Genomic DNA, 16,045 nt, shown 5'->3' with positions numbered 1-16,045 from the left:
CTCTTGGGCAAAGGATTTCTGTGTTGCTGGGGATTTTACTAGATGACAATTGTGGTCCCTTCTAACTAATTCTGCAATTCCATAGGACTGTCAAGTTGAAAGGGACCCCAACGGTCATCTAGTCCAACCCCCTGCAATGCTGGAATCAACTAATGGGCTCTTACTGTCAGAAAGTTCTTCCTGGTGTTCAGCTGGAATCTCCTTTCTTGTAACTTGAATCCAGTGGTTCTGGTGCCACCCTCTGGAGCAGGAGAAAACAAGCTTGCTCCATCTTCCATGTGGCAGCCCTTTGACAGAGTCCACTGCATGCATGAAGAGCACATGGTCGCCTGCCAAGATAACTGCCCTCTGTGTGTTGGCTTCTACCAGGCTGAAAGACATTCCCCTCCATAACACTAAAGCAGACCAGGTGATACTGGTCTAACTATAATCTCTTGGCCTAGTAGCCCCTACTCTGCTTCACAGCAGCCTTGTGAAGGCTGAAAAAGGGCAGGGGAGCTGAGAACCACACAAGGCACCCAGAGGGCTTTTGAGGAAGGTGGGGAGAAAAAAGAAAGCACTTGCACTGCAGGCAGAAATTAAACACGGTGTGTGGTATGGTAGTAGTGTCAGACTACGACCTGGGAGACCAGGGTTCAAATCCCCACTTGGCCATGAAGCTCACGCCCAACCTGCCTCACAGGGTTATTGTTGTTGGGATTAACTAAGGAGTGGGAGAACCATTTAAGTCATTTTGAGCAACCCCCTGGAGCGTATGAAATCCAGTAACCATTTGGAAACCCAATCTGGAACAAGTCAGTGCATTTTTAAAACCCATTCATTCTCTTTAGTACTTGTCTCTTCTTTTTTATTTTTTTCTTAATCTTTTTTGGGTCACGGATTCCTTTGAGATTTGGATGAAAGTTGTGGACACTGTCACCAGAAAAATGCACATAAAAACATTTTATGCACATCTTTCCTTTCCTTTTTTTTTTTTTTTGCTCCCGGTTTACAGACCACGTGAAGCCAATCTGTGGACTTTAGGTTAAGAACCTATGGTCTCCAGTCCTAGTCCTGCTCAGCTTGTCTGAAGAAGCGTCTCCACCCCCATCATTCAGCCTGGATGTAGAGATCCAGCTCCGAGGGGCTTCTGCCGATTCCCTCACTGCAAGAAGTGAGGTTACAGGGAACCAGGCAGAGGGCCTTTTCAGTAGTGGCACCCACCCTGTGGAACACCCTCCCATCAGATGTCAAGGAGATAAACGGCTATCTGACTTTTAGAAGAAATCTGAAGGCAATTCTGTTGAGCCATGTTTTTAATGGCTGAAGTTTTACTGTGGTTTTATAATTTGTGGGACGCCGCCCAGAGTGGCTGGGGCAACCCAGTCAGATGGGCGGCATATACAGTGGTACCATGGTTTCTGAACGTAATCCATTCCAGAAGACTGTTCGAGCTCCGAAACCTTTGAAAACCGAAAACTCAATACAGAAGCCTCAATACGGTAAACTCAACACAGAAGCAATGTGGCATGTCTGACTTCTGAGGCATGTTCGAAAACCGAAGCATTTACTTCCAGGTTTATGGTGTTCGAAAACCAAAACGTTCGACAATGGAGACGTTCAAAAACTGAGGTACCACTGTAATAATAATATGTTGTTGTTGTTAACCCATCAAACTTGATGGCCATGGTCATGAGTAGAACTTAGTTGGAAACATAACAAAATACCTTGTGCAGGATTTGAATCCAATACCTTTGGCATTGCATTTATTGTTGTTAGCCAACAATAAAATGTTATTATTATTAAGAGAGCTAGCCCCACCCCCCCCAACGCCAAGCCTCACCATCATAAGAAAGGAGCATAAAACAAAACCACACACAGACACTTGGAATTAAAACATTTATTTATTTTTTATTAAAAAAGGAAAGAATGAAAAAAGGTCAGTCGATGTCTCTTCTAAACCCACCTCTCTATGTTCTACCCACATCATGTAGCTCTATCCCTAACCTTACCCACCCAGGCAAAAATATTTGCAAAATCAGAGATGGGGAACCTTTGGCCCCCTGGAGCTTCCTGGACTTGAGTGGCCACCATGTCCCCCCGCGCAACTTTGGGAGGCTTGCCTCTCACACGTTCTCTCCTGTGTGGATTCTCATGTGCGTCCGGAGGTTTGAACTCTGGCTGAAGTTCTTCCCGCAGCCCGAGCACTTGTAGGGCTTCTCGCCAGTGTGCATGCGCCGGTGTACCCTCAGGGCAGAGCTAGAGTCAAAACTCTTGTCACAATCGGGGCACTTGTGCGGCTTCTCCGCCGTGTGGGCCCTCTGGTGCTTGAGGAGCTCGGGCTCTTCGTTGTAGCTCCTGCCGCACTCGGCGCACTTGAAGGGCCTCTCGCTCCGGTGGACCTTGCGGTGCCCCGTCAGCGCAGAGATGCAGTCGAAGCATAGGCCGCACTCCTTGCACTTGAAGGGCTTCTCCCCCGTGTGGGTCCTGCGGTGCTTGATGAGCTGAGACTCCTTGTCGTAGCTCTCACCGCAGTCCGCGCACTCAAACGGCTTCTTCCGGGTGTGGTTCTTGGCGTGCATCTGGTAGTTGCTCTCCCAGCGGAAGCACTTCCCGCACTCCAAGCACTGGAAGGGCCTCTCTCCCGTGTGCGTCCGTTCGTGGAGGTAAAGCACGGACCTCTGGGTGAAGCTCTTCTCACACTGTGAGCACTGGAAGGGCTTCTCGCCCGTGTGCGTCGCCTTGTGGCGGATCAGGTGTGATGACTTGCCGTACCGCTTGCCGCACTCGGAGCAGGCGTACGGCCGGTCGCCGGCGTGGTTCTTCATGTGCATCTTGATGCTGCTCTCCCAGCGGAAGCTCTTGCCGCACTCAGCGCATCGGTAGGGCTTCCCTCCCATGTGGATCCTCCCGTGGACGAACAGCTGTGAGCTCTGGCGGAAGCTCTTCCCGCACTCAGGGCACGGGTAGGGCTTCTCTCCTGTGTGCGTCCTCTCGTGGATGAGGAGGTCGTAGCGCCGGCTGAAGCTGTTCCCGCAGTGCGAGCACTGGTGCGGCTTCTCTCCGGTGTGGATTCTCTTGTGAGTGATGAGGTGCGATCCTTGGCTGAAGCTCTTCCCGCACTCGGCGCACGTGTACGGCTTCTCCCCCGTGTGGCTCCTCTTGTGAGTGGTCAGGAGGCTCTTGTCGCCAAAGCTCTTGTCGCACTCGGAGCACTTGTAGCGCTTCTCCCCCGTGTGGGTCAGCTGGTGCCTCATCAGGTGGCCCCTCTTGATGAAGCACTTCCCGCAGTCCGCGCAGGTGAAGGGCCTCTCTCCCGTGTGGATTCTCTCGTGATCGGAAAGGATAGTGCTGGTGCTGAATGTCTTCCCGCACGCCAAGCATTTGTACGGCTTCTGTCCTTCGTGGCTCCGGCCGTGCCTCACAAGGAGCGCTTTATAGCCAAAGCCCTTGCCGCAGTCCACACACTGGTAGGGCTTCTCTCCTGTGTGGATGGTCAGGTGGTTCGCCAGGACAGAGAGCCGGTCAAAAGCTTTCCCGCATTCAGAGCACACGTGCGTTTTCTTTCGCCTGCGGGCCAGCCGCCTCTGTGGGAGGTCAGAGCTCTGGCTGCGTCCTTCTCCACGGTCGGGTCCCTCTGTTTCTCTCTCACAGGACGCAGCTTCAGGGGAACCTCTGCCACCACAAGGGCTTTCTGGAACCCGCTGGTTTCCAAATGTTTCTTGTGTGTTTGGTCCCTGAGAAATCATCCCGGTTGCTCCATCCAGTAATACCCCGTTGAGTTCACATTGCTCGGGTTGTTTTGCCAGCTGAAATGTCTCCACCTCATCTTCCTTCACCTGCTGGTCACCTGCTGGAACAGAAAGAGGATCTTGGTTTCAGTCAAACATGGTCTACCCTGAGGGAAACGACAGTTGCTTCTACGGATTGTCTATTGATCTTATGAATTGTGTCCAACGGTGTCATCACTCAGCTGGTGGAAAATATGTTCTAGCCCACATTTCCCCCGCAAAGGCTCCCAGGGCAGCAAATTTATAAAGCAGTACAATTAAATATAAGCTAAAAACATATTTCAACCATTTAAAATCAACTGCCTCTGCCTCCTCCCTCTCCTGCCTTGCTGTAGGAAATGGGAGGAAGTGGGAGAGGCCTGCTGGGAAGGGGAGCAGGACACTACAGGGCTGGCCAGGCAACAGGGCTGCCAGCTGTAGTCACTGCTGCCAGAGCCCCCTAAGTGCACCCCCAAAAATTCATGGGGTCTAGTCTGTACCAGTAGTAGGCTACTTTGTGCCCTAGGCAAGGTTAACTACTCCCCCCCACCAAAGACTTGCTAGTGTCAATTTTAAAAGTCAGATGTCTTGCAGAAAAAAATGAAAAGCACACAACTTGAAACTCCTAAATTTATTTTAAATTGCAAGAATAAGCGATGCAGCAGTCTTTGATGAACTTTATCAAATAAGAAAGAAAACGCTTCAGCACGCAAATCATTTTGAATAATCTCGTGAATTGTGATGTTGAAATTTACGTAAAAGTTTCACACAGTTGGAAGTGTGTGCTTTGTGTATCATGGAATTTTAAGCAGGGAGATCAGAAATGCAACCCCCCCCCCCCAAAAAAAACGTGTTACAATCAAAGGCTAAATATATGGAAGACCCTTAAATAAAACAAGTGTTGATGAGAACAGGAACATCTTGGCGCTAACACTCCAGGTGTTAGTTAGCTTCCCAGTGCTGGGATGTGTGTGCTATCATCAAGGGTGCTTTGATTTTCATTTCCACAAGTCTGTGATTTCTGCATGTACAAACTGGGGACAGAGTTTTGTGGGGTTTTTTGTCTTTTTGCAAAAACCGTCAGCATCCACCATAGCCACTGATAGCCGTATCCTCCCTGAATTTGCCTAATCACCCTTTTAAAGCTGATGAGCATTCCTACAAGATGTTATGACTGCTGTACAGTGGTACCTCGGGTTATAGACGTTTCAGGTTACATAGCTTCAGACTCTGCTAACCCAGAAATAGTACCTTGGGTTAAGAACTTTGCTTCAGGATGAGAACAGAAATCATGCTCTGCTGGCGCAGCAGCAGCGGGAGGCCCCATTAGTTAAAGTGGTGCTTCAGGTTAAGAACAGTTTCAGGTTAAGAACGGACCTCCAGAACGAATTAAGTACTTAACTCGAGGTACCACTGTAGTTTAGCACAGAGCAAGGCCTCGGATGTTGGTCTGAGTGACAGGAAGCAGACAGGGACAGGTGCTGCAGAACCCAGGTCCCAGCTGCCATCCCAGCAAGAAGGCTCACCCAGCAAGCAGGCTGCTCCCGTCTCTTCTTGCTTGGCCTCCACTTGGAGGGTCTGATGAGGGTCTGACGGATTCTGCTCCAATAAGGGGAAATCAACCGAGTCCTCCTTCAATGGTCCTGGGGGCTGAAAGAGAAGCACGCAGGTTAGGGAGTTTTGCAGGGATGCTGTGGGGAACCCCCAGTCAATGCTACAGATATAATAATGTCTAGAGTTCAAAGGTCTTCAAGTCTGGCTCCGCCCCCACCAAGAAGACACAGGAAATTGGCTGCTCTGTGGCATCATTCTGTGTGAATGTTGGAGTCTTGTCTCAATGGCCAGGTTGAGACATAATGTCAGATTTAAAGGAGGGGGCAAGACAAAGACAAGATAAACTTTCAACAATCTGCAGGCCGTTTATTGAATATAGTAAATGTCTGCAGTTAATTAAGACACACTGAAGTTTTTAACACAGTTTTAAGATAGAAGTTTGACAAAATTTACCTAATCCATTGACAAAAGGTGTGCTATAGATTAACATTTCCCCTCTTCTTCCCCAAATACATTTGTAGCACACCCCAAGAATCCTGGGAAAGGTAGTTTGTTAAGGGTCCTGGGAATTGCTGCTCTGTGAGGGGTAAACAACAGTTCCCATAAATCTCTCTCTCCCCGCCCCATATATTCATTTATAATAAAACACAACAAAATCTAATAACAGATGCTTAACAAAATGAAATAGATGTGGAGTAAAGGGGATATATAGAGCCAAACACATTGTAACAGAATTCCATACCAAAATCACATGCAATGAATTAATATCACAAAGTTCCAAGTAACACAAACAGGTTTACATTCTCCTGCCCTTTATTCCTCCAGTACATTATAAAAAGGCTCCACTTCTCAGTGAATGTCTGTCTACCCCAGGCATGTCCAAAGTCCATTTTGGAGGCCTAATCAGTTCAATCCAGCCCCTGTGGCAGTTTATTTTCTGGGGGGAAAGCCTAAAAAAACCTCAACAACTTCAATCCTAAATAAAGGTCAGCAACTTTGGTCAGCCCCCATGGCCCTTCACTTCATCAAATCTGGCCCTCTTTGAAAAAAGTTTGGACACCAGTGGAACTCTACCCCCTCTGGTTCTCACCATATATGTCAGCTAAGCATACATACTGCGCCCCCAAATTTTAGTTATCCATTTTCTCATAGATAGTTTTCCAGAAGATAGACAAGATAATGCCTTCTTTGAGAAATTGAGCCTTTTCATAATGTACTGCAGTAATAAAGTGCAGAAGAATGTAAACGCCTTTGTGTTACTTGGAACCTAGTTCCCATGATTCTTGGGGAGAGCTACATATGCATTTAAATGTATGGCGCGGATGCGATCTTGTTTCTTCGTACTAAGCCACAGTTTCTTTTAGCATCCAGTGAGAACCAGGCCAATATATGTGCCTGCTGAGGAAAAAGAGACAACTGCTGAGGACAAACCCACAACTCGTTGGCTCTGGCTTTCATTGGGAAGTGGCGCCACCTACTGTCGGGCTCCCTGCCTTCTGCCCTACCAGTCCCAAAGGGGCACCAGCCACACCGCTGAAACCGCCTCACCTTTTGCTCCCACTCTTCAGAGAGGAGAGGGAAGCCTTCGGCCAGTGCCATTGCTTGAGACATATTCTCGGGGCTGCGTTCCTGCACCCAGCGCTGCATCCCTTGGGGCAAGACGGCAAGGAACTGCTCCAAGATCACCAGCTCCAGCATCTGCTCCTTGGTGTGTCTCTCGGGCCTCAGCCACTGGCAGCAAACCTCCAGGAGCTGCCGGCCATTTTCTCGGGGGGTCTCCGCTTCCCTGTAGCGGAACTCCCGGAAGTGCCGGCACCGTGCCTCCAAGTCTTCTTCGTCTGGAATCTCTTCCTTCACTTTCCCGGAGGCTTCTGGGCTCATGTAGGCCTCGGGGAGGCCTCCCCCTGGATCTGGGGCCTGCTCTCCTCTAGGCCACTGGCCAGCATCAGCTGCCCCCTTGAAAGAGGGGTGGAAAGCAGCAGTGTCGTTCCACAAGGAACGTTCCTCCATCAGCTGGGGGTTTCTCAGCCCAAAATTAGGAGACTGCATCATCTTCAAGAGTTCCTGCCACAGGGGTTCCCCCATCGCTCCCGGAGGCACCCCTGTCCAGAATTCCCGGACCGTTCTGATCTGGATATCGTGAGGGGTCGGCCCACCTTCCTCTGGCTTCTCCCCAGGTTGCGCTGAGTCCTGCTCCTCCATCTTTGTTCCTTGTGCTGCAAACAAAATCAGCATTGAAAAGTGTGGAGTCATAATAATAACATTAAATTTTTATTTATATCCTGCCCTCCCCAGCCGAAGCCGGGCTCAGAGCGGCTAACAACAGTAAAATGATACAAGATTCTAAAATCATTTCATTATAAAATCAGTTCAAGTCAAATAATAATAATAATGCATGATGGATGATGGGAGCTCCTCATTCAGGGAACTTAAGAAGAGAAGCTCTGCTGGGTTAGACCAAAGGCCTGTCTCAGACAACATCCTGGTTCCACCAGTGGCCCTCAAGCTAACAGGAAGGCAACAGCCGCTGAAGCTCCCCAGTGGCTGGTATTCAGAAGCAGGCTGCCTCTAGAACAGCATTTCCCAAACTTGGGTCTCCATCTGTTTTTGGACTACAGTTCCCACCATCCCTGACCACTGATCCTGCTAGCTAGAGATGATGGGAGTTGTAGTCCAGCAAGAGCTGGAGACCCAAGTTTGGGAAACCCTGCTCTAGAACATAAGCAGAGTCCTGCTAGATCGTGCCATTGGCCCTTCTGCTACAGCATACTTCCTCACAGTGGCCGACCAGATTCCTCAGTGGGAGCCCTGCAGGCAAGACCCAAGTCACCCCACCCGTGTTCCCAAGGCATATTGCCTCTGGCAGCAGAGGCAGAGCCTAGCCATCCCTTTTCATAGTCATTCATTCATTCATTCATTCATTCGTTCGTTCGTTTGTTCATTCATTCGCTTAACAGTCAACCTGGCAGATTCAAAAGCTCACTGATCATTCTTGGGAGTTTTTTCGCTTTTTATAAACATATTATTTTTGCTGACAGTGGTTTTCAAAGGGTGTGGCAGGAAACGTAGTGGGAAGAATCAAGGACAAACATTTCGGTGTGATATAATACGGTATCAAAATAATGCTTGTTATTTGCAGAATATAGATAGAAATATTTTCAAAACAAGAGCAAGAGCATCAAGTGAAACTCCAATAAATCAATCTCTGCTAGGAGTCCCCCCCCCATGTATTTATTATCAATAAAACAAAATTGTGAGCACATTTTTATTCTGAAAGTGTAGCCCAGAGAAAAAAGTTTGAGAAGCACTGATTTACAGGGTTCACTTTCACAAGGGGTAGCAGCGGCAGGCTTTAAAGAAGAATTAGGCATCTCTTCACCCTTTGGGAAGTTGCCCATCAAATCAAAAGCAGCCGCAATAGCTACACAAAACCTCAAGAGCTCAAGGCAGTGCAACTGTGATTTCTCCATGCTAGAGCGGAGAGCAAGTCATGGGAGAAGAACATTGCAAGCTGCCTAATATCGAGTCAGACCCACTGGCCTACTTAGCTCAGTATTGCCTACACCGACTGGCAGCCTCTCTCTGGGGGTTTTAAACAGAGGTCTTTCCCCAGCCCTACCTGGGAATACCAGGGAGCTTTTGCATGCATAGAGGGAGACATTCCACTTCTTGTGGGCTTGCACAGAATTCGAACCCAGGTGCAACCAGGAGTGAGAATCACACCAGTCTTCCCAGGGGTGCCAACTTGGATAAAATATTGGGGGAGAGGTGTGCAGGTAAGCCCCGACCCGCATAATCAACTGCATGATGAGGTACACACACAAGATTTGAATGGCAATCCATCAACTTTGGAGGGGAGCCCCCTCAAATATTTTATTGTGGGGGCTGAAGCTCCCACGGCCCCCAGGAGTTGGCTCCTATGAGCCCTCCCTGGATCGACAAGCCTGTCTTACCAGAAACAGGATACTGGGGTGAGAGGGGAACCTATCCAGCAGGGCTCTCTCTCCTCCGGGTATCCCATACAGTGGTACCTCGGGTTAAGTACTTAATTCGTTCCGGAGGTCCGTTCTTAACCTGAAACTGTTCTTAACCTGAAGCACCACTTTAGCTAATGGGGCCGCCTGCTGCTGCTGCGCCACCGGAGCCCGATTTCTGTTCTTATCCTGAAGCAAAGTCCTTAACCCGAGGTACTATTTCTGGGTTAGCGGAGTCTGTAACCTGAAGCGTATGTAACCTGAAGCATATGTAACCTGAAGTACCACTGTATTTCCTTCATCTGGAATTCCCTGGGAGAACCAAGGCACTACAAAAGCCAAATAGTACCAGTCCGTCCCCAATATCCTCAGTGATGGTAACATTTCCCTTCTCCCCACTAAACAGGCTGAGATCTCTTGCTGGGAATAAGCCGCCCGCTTGTCTCTCTGACCTGCCACAGGTGGGGATCCTTTATTTCGGAGGTGGGAGACGCCTCTGCCTTCATCTTTCCAGCCGAGGATGCTTCGTCCCAGGCCAGCCCTATTTGATTTGCACTCACCTGATCCAGGAAGGCTTTGCATGGCGCTAGTCCTGCGGGGATGCGCGGCTCTCCCCCCCCCCCCGCCCTTCTTTTCTTCTCTTTCTTTTTGCAAAAATAAATGCAAAGAGTGCGGGTGGTGATGGGCGGATTTGGAAATGCACCTCCTGGAAGGAGAGACCAGGCTGGGGGAAGCAGCCAACCTCCTCCCGGCTCCTCTTCTGCAGGCGGCCGCGCCTGTCTAGAAAGAAGAGCTCGGTGCGTTTAACCCCTCTCAGCCCAGCGCCTCCTCCTCTTAAAATCGCCGCCCCCCAGAAGCACCGGCGGGGGGGGGGGCGGGAGGATGCAGCGGGGGGGGGGTCGGATGACTAATCCGGTCCGCGTCCACATTCCCCGCCGGGTTTTAATTTTGCGCGGGAGAAGCTGCACCGGTTGAATGCCTGCCTGCCTGCCTGCCTGCCCGCGATGCATAGAATGCAGGTTGGCCGAGGGAAATTCCACAACAGGGCGATGAAACATTTCAGAAAGAATGGGGGGAAATTATGTCATACATAGGAAAGATAAGGTGAAATAGTGAAACCAGTAGAATTGAAACAAACCTCATAATGGGAACTACAAAGAATTTTACTGGACAAGAATAACAATAAGAAGAAGTAAAATATACAATGTGACCAATGTAATAAATAGTAGATGGAAATGGAAGTAGAAATAAACAGACAACAAGAATCGTATGTTATAGAAGGATTCATTTGTTTACAGATATTTTATGGACAAATGTGGAAGAAGAATAACAATATACAAAATGGGTAAGGGAAATGCGAAAAATTTAGAGACGGTATAAAAAAAGCCAGAAGAAGGAAGGAGGGAAGTCAGCTCCTAGGAGCAAGTATAAATGTAAAATGTAAAGCAATATGTGTATGTGCAGTATGTAATTAAAAAACCAATAAAGATTATCTGGGGGGCGGGGGTGAGAAAAGAACAAATTTCAGGTTGGCAGCAGGGCAGGCACCACTGCTAAGCTGAGAGCGGTCGCTTAACTTCTGCAAAGCGTGCTCAGGCTTTCTCAATGGAGTAAAGTGTAAAGTTATAACAATGCCAAATACATATCTACCTTTAGAGATTTCTCTGAATCTCCAGACTTCCCACCATCCCCTTCGAGAGTCTTATTGTTAACATTTTCAGCTGCATATTATTTCGTAATCCATATTTTGTATTTTTCCATATTGTCCATATTGTTACATTACAAGTGTTATTAAAATCCTGCTAATGTTTTCATCTGCTTGCAGTGGTCTCCTAAATAAATTATATTTTTTCCCCATTCTTTCTTGAAGTTTTTGTCTTCAGTTTAACCCTGTTTAGGGAAGTTTTTAATGACTGATGTTTTAATGTATTTTTAATCTTTTGTTGCAAGCCGCCCAGAATCGCTGGGGAAATCCAGCCAGATGGGCGGGGTATAAATAATTTATTATTATTATTATTATTATTATTATTATTATTATTAGAACCAAGAAAGACAATTCCTAACCCGCCTCCACTAAAAGATGTAGAGGCAGACCTTAACTACCAAAGGGATGGTTAAATAAAATGTCCTAGTCTGGTGCTTAAAAGCTGACAACATTGGCGCCCCAGCGGTTTCCCCTGGGGATAGCATTCCAGATGCAAGCAAAAGTGTTTTGTCTTTAAAGCATTCTGGATCAACTTCCCTGGGTTTCACAAAAGAATGCTAATATTTCTGAATGGCTACTGGTGCCTGGTCTGGGGCACTGGCTGTGAAACAGTGCTTGGTACTTGGGAAGGCACAGGAAGCAGAAACAAAAGAGAGAGTTTGTCCAGTATCTTTGGGAACAGAGGGTACCTGTGCACTGAGAACCTGTTGTGAGGTAGCAGGTCTGCTGTCAATGCACCAGCCATTTAAAGCATGTTTTCCCCAAATAATCCCAGGAACTGTAGCTTAAGAGCACTGGGAACTGTAGTTCTGTGACAAGTAATAATAATAATAATAATAATAATAATAATAATAATAATAATAATTTATTTGTACTCCGCCCATCTGGCTGGGTTTCCCCAGCCACTCTGGGCGGCTTCCAACAAAGACCAAAAATACACTAAAATGTCACACATTAAAAACTTCCCTGAACAGGGCTGCCTTCAGATGTCTTCTAAATGTCAGGTAGTTGTTTATCTCTTTGACATCTGATGGGAGAGTGTTCTACAGGGCGGGTGCCACTACCGAGAAGGCCCTCTGTCTGGTTCCCTGTAGCTTTGCTTCTTGCCATGAGGGAACCGCCAGAAGGCCCTTGGCGCTAGACCTCAGTGTCCGGGCAGAATGATGGGGGTGGAGACGCTACTTCAGGTATACTGGGCCAAGGCCATTTAGTGCTTTAAAGGTCAGCACCAACACTTTGAATTGTGCTCGGAAACGTACTGGGAGCCAATGTAGGTCTTTCAAGACCGGTGTTATATGGTCTCGGTGGTCGCCCCCAGTCACCAGTCTAGCTGCCGCATTCTGGATTAGTTGCAGTTTCCAGGTCACCTTCAAAGGTAGCCCCACATAGAGCGCATCGCAGTAGTTCAAGCGGGAGATAACCAGAGCATGCATCACTCTGGCAAGACAGTCCATGGGCAGGTAAGGTCTCAGCCTGCGTACTAGATGGAGCTGGTAGACAGCCGCCCTGGACACAGAATTAACTTGGCCTCCATGGACAGCTGTGAGTCCAAAATGACTCCCAGGCTGCGCACCTGGTCCTTCAGGGGCACAGTTACCCCATTCAGGACCAGGGAATCCTCCACACCAGCCCACCCCCTGTCCCCCCAAAACAGTACTTCTTTCTTGTCAGGATTCAGCCTCAATCCATTAGCCGCCATCCATCCTCCAATCGCCTCCAGGCACTCACACAGGAACTCACACAGGTAAACTACAGTTCCCATGATTCTTTGGGAGGGGGAGTTGGGTGCTTTAAATGTATGGTTCTTAAAGGTAAAGGGACCCCTGACCATTAGGTCCAGTCATGACTGACTCTGGGGTTGTGGCGCTCATCTCACTTTATTGGCCGAGGGAGCTGGCATACAGCTTCCGGGTCACCAGGGCTTTTTTTCAGCCAGAACTCAGGTGTTGCTCCACTGCCATTATAAAGAACAAGGGAGGCGTTCTGGTACCTCTTTTTTCTAGAAAAATAGCACTGGCATATACAACCTCAGGAATGGGGAACTTGCAGCTCACCAGATGTTGGATTCTTAGCTCCCATCATCCCTGACTCATAATTTGCATTTCTAATTTGCCCGCAAGAATACCGCAAATAGCAATTTTGTGCAATAGTATCTGAAGTGTTGGGCTATGAGCTGGGTTTGTACCCAAAATAAGTCACAGGGGCTAGCACCTTTAATTCTGCCATTTAATCTATAGACAGAGAGCAGAGATGCTGTGCTTTCCTGGGCTGCTGAGAGTTGGGGTCAGGCTAGTGAAGGCTGCTGTAAGGTAAAGGTACCCCTGCCCGTACGGGCCAGTCTTGACAGACTCTAGGGTTGTGCGCCCATCTCACTTAAGAGGCCGGGGGCCAGCGCTGTCCGAAGACACTTCCGGGTCACGTGGCCAGCGTGACAAAGCTGCATCTGGCGAGCCAGCGCAGCACACGGAAACGCCGTTTACCTTCCCGCTATAAAGCGGTACCTATTTATCTACTTGCACCCGGGGGTGCTTTCGAACTGCTAGGTTGGCAGGCGCTGGGACCGAGCAACGGGAGCGCACCCCGCCGCGGGGATTCGAACCGCCGACCTTTCGATCGGCAAGCCCTAGGTGCTGAGGCTTTTACCCACAGCGCCACCCGCGTCCCCTGAAGGCTGCTGTAGGACATAGCAATCCAGGGAACTTCCTTAGCAAGGAGTTCCTGTTTTTGGAATTGCTCCAGGGCTCCCAACAGTCTCAAAGATCCAGATAAGGATCTTTATCTATTTGCCTAAATTGTCACATATCTGGGCTTCCCCTCTTGTCTTTTGTCCCCACTACTTAAACCAGTTCCACTTCCTTATGTATATCACTTTCCCACTCCAGGATAAAAATTCAGCCCTCTGACTGAAGAGGATTCCAGTACACAACTGCTTTGTAACAAACATGCCAATCTTAAACTGTGATTACTCTTTTGTTCATGCTAATGCTGAGCAAGCTTGCCATTCTTGTACCTTTAAGCAGCTGCATGCAAAGGCGGATATTCAACAGGTACGGTTCTGCCCAGGTACAGCAAACCAACCCAGGGATTACACTTCCAACTACTGGAATCCTGACTTTTGCGCAAACGGTTTAAAAGGTGCAAAGGCTCATCAGCTTCTGTCTTCATAACTGAGAAGCGGAAAGGTGAAGATCACCAGGTGAGCTTGGGCCTGTTACTATCTCTCAGCCTAACCTGCATAGACTCCTTGGACCCAGCAGAAGGTACCTTTGAAGGGGCCTGACTCTGGTTCTATATACCTGGTGCTGTTGCATCCGGTTCAGTGGCCTCCTGCCTGCAACCCACAATTATAGCGGTCCCTTATGAACATACAAAGAACATTTTAAAGTCTATTATTATTATTATTATTATTATTATTATTATTATTATTATTTCCTCTATCAAAAAATCCCAGGGCAGTGTAATAATAATAATAATAATAATAATAATAATAATAATAACAACAACAACAACAACAACAACAACTTTTATTTATATCCCACCCTCCCCAGCTGAAGCCGGGCTCAGGGCGGCTAACAACAATAAAAGAGTACAACAGTACAACACAACACTCTAAAATAATTCCTTATAAAATTAATTCAAATTAAACCACTGGCAACCATTGGGCCAGAGCTCCGCAAAGATTGCCGAGGGAGGGAGTCAGGCTGTGCCCTGGCCAAAGGCCTGGTGGAACAGCTCTGTCTTGCAGGCCCTGCAGAAAGATGTCAAGTCCCGCAGGGCCCTAGTCTCTTGTGACAGAGTGTTCCACCAGATCGGAGCCACAGCCGAAAAAGCCCTGGCTCTAGTTGAGGCCAGCCTAACCTCTCTGTGACCTGGGACCTTCAAGATGTTTTTATTTGAAGACCGTAAGTTTCTCTGTGGGACATACCAGGAGAGGCGGTCCTGTAGGTACGAGGGTCCTAGGCCATATAGGGCTTTAAAGGTTAAAACCAGCACCTTAAACCTGATCCTGTACTCCACCGGGAGCCAGTGCAGCTGGTATAGCACCGAGTGAATGTGATCTCGCAGCGAGGACCCCGTAAGGAGTCTCGCTGCAGCATTCTGCACCCGCTGGAGTTTCTGGGTCAGTCTCAAGGGCAGCCCCACGTAGAGCGAGTTACAATAATCCAGTCTGGAGGTGACCGTCGCATGGATCACAGTGGCTAGGTCAGGGTGAGAGAGGTAAGGAGCCAACTGCTTAGCTTGGCGGAGATGGAAAAATGTACAACATTGAGAAAACACTATACAGAGCATAGTAATAAAAATATAATAAAAGGCATAATAACACAACTAAAGGAGGTAAAGGTAAAGGTAAAGGGACCCCTGACCATTAGGTTCAGTTGTGACAGACTCTGGGGTTGCGGCGCTCATCTTGCTTTATTGGCCGAGGGAGCCGGCGTACAGTTTCCGGGTCATGTGGGCAGCATGACTAAGCCACTTCTGGCAAACCAGAGCAGCACACGGAAACGCCGTTTACCTTCCTGCCAGAGTGGTACCTATTTATCTACTTGCACTTTGACGTGCTTTCGAACTGCCGACCTTCTGATCGGCAAGTCCTAGGCTCTGTGGTTTAACCCACAGCGCCACCCGCGTCCCTTACAGTGGGAAGTACACCATGGCTATTGTAGCAAGTAGCTAGTAGTGATGTATGGAAGTGAGAGCTGGACCATAAAGAAGGCTGATCGCCGAAGAATTGATGCTTTTGAATTATGGTGCTGGAGGAGACTCTTGAGAGTCCCATGGACTGCAAGAAGATCAAACCTCTCCATTCTTAAGGAAATCGGCCCTGAGTGCTCACTGGAAGGACAGATCCTGAAGCTGAGGCTCCAATACTTTGGCCACCTCATGTGAAGAGAAGACCCTGATGTTGGGAAAGATGGAGGGCCCAAGGAGAAGGGGACGACAGAGGACAAGATGGTTGGACAGTGTTCGCGAAGCTACCAGCATGAGTTTGACGAAACTGCAGGAGGCAGTGGAAGACAGAAGTGCCTGGTGTGCTCTGGTCCATGGGGTCACGAAGAGTCGGA

The 16,045-nt window shown here is 48.4% G+C and overlaps 3 protein-coding genes across 4 annotated transcripts in view; all 3 read right to left on the bottom strand.

Moving 5' to 3' along the window:
* The window catches only part of LOC310756497 (tigger transposable element-derived protein 1-like), a 796,241-nt gene that overhangs the window by 724,092 nt on the left and 56,104 nt on the right, over positions 1 to 16,045 (bottom strand). The gene's annotated exons all lie outside the window — the stretch shown is intronic.
* The window catches only part of LOC310757094 (uncharacterized protein), a 508,648-nt gene that overhangs the window by 440,673 nt on the left and 51,930 nt on the right, over positions 1 to 16,045 (bottom strand). The window lies entirely within an intron of this gene.
* On the bottom strand, positions 1,865 to 10,082 carry LOC310756522 (uncharacterized protein). 2 transcript variants are annotated; one of them, XM_083600736.1, is made up of 4 exons: positions 9,838 to 10,082; positions 6,852 to 7,519; positions 5,276 to 5,399; positions 1,865 to 3,832 (listed from the first exon to the last, which is right to left on the bottom strand). In XM_083600736.1, exons 1-4 carry the CDS (start codon positions 9,857 to 9,859, stop codon positions 2,106 to 2,108), a joined length of 2,541 nt encoding a protein of 846 aa, XP_083456862.1. In that variant the 5' UTR covers positions 9,860 to 10,082; the 3' UTR covers positions 1,865 to 2,105. The 2 variants fall into 2 exon arrangements, with proteins under 2 accessions (XP_083456862.1, XP_083456863.1); XM_083600737.1 differs by having other exon boundaries at positions 1,865 to 3,829.

The sequence above is a fragment of the Podarcis filfolensis genome, assembly GCF_964270895.1.
Source record: "Podarcis filfolensis genome assembly, chromosome: 2".
Lineage (NCBI taxonomy): Eukaryota > Metazoa > Chordata > Lepidosauria > Squamata > Lacertidae > Podarcis > Podarcis filfolensis.
The sequence above is the reverse complement of the archived record's forward strand: the minus strand, read 5'-3'. Positions and strand labels throughout refer to the sequence as shown.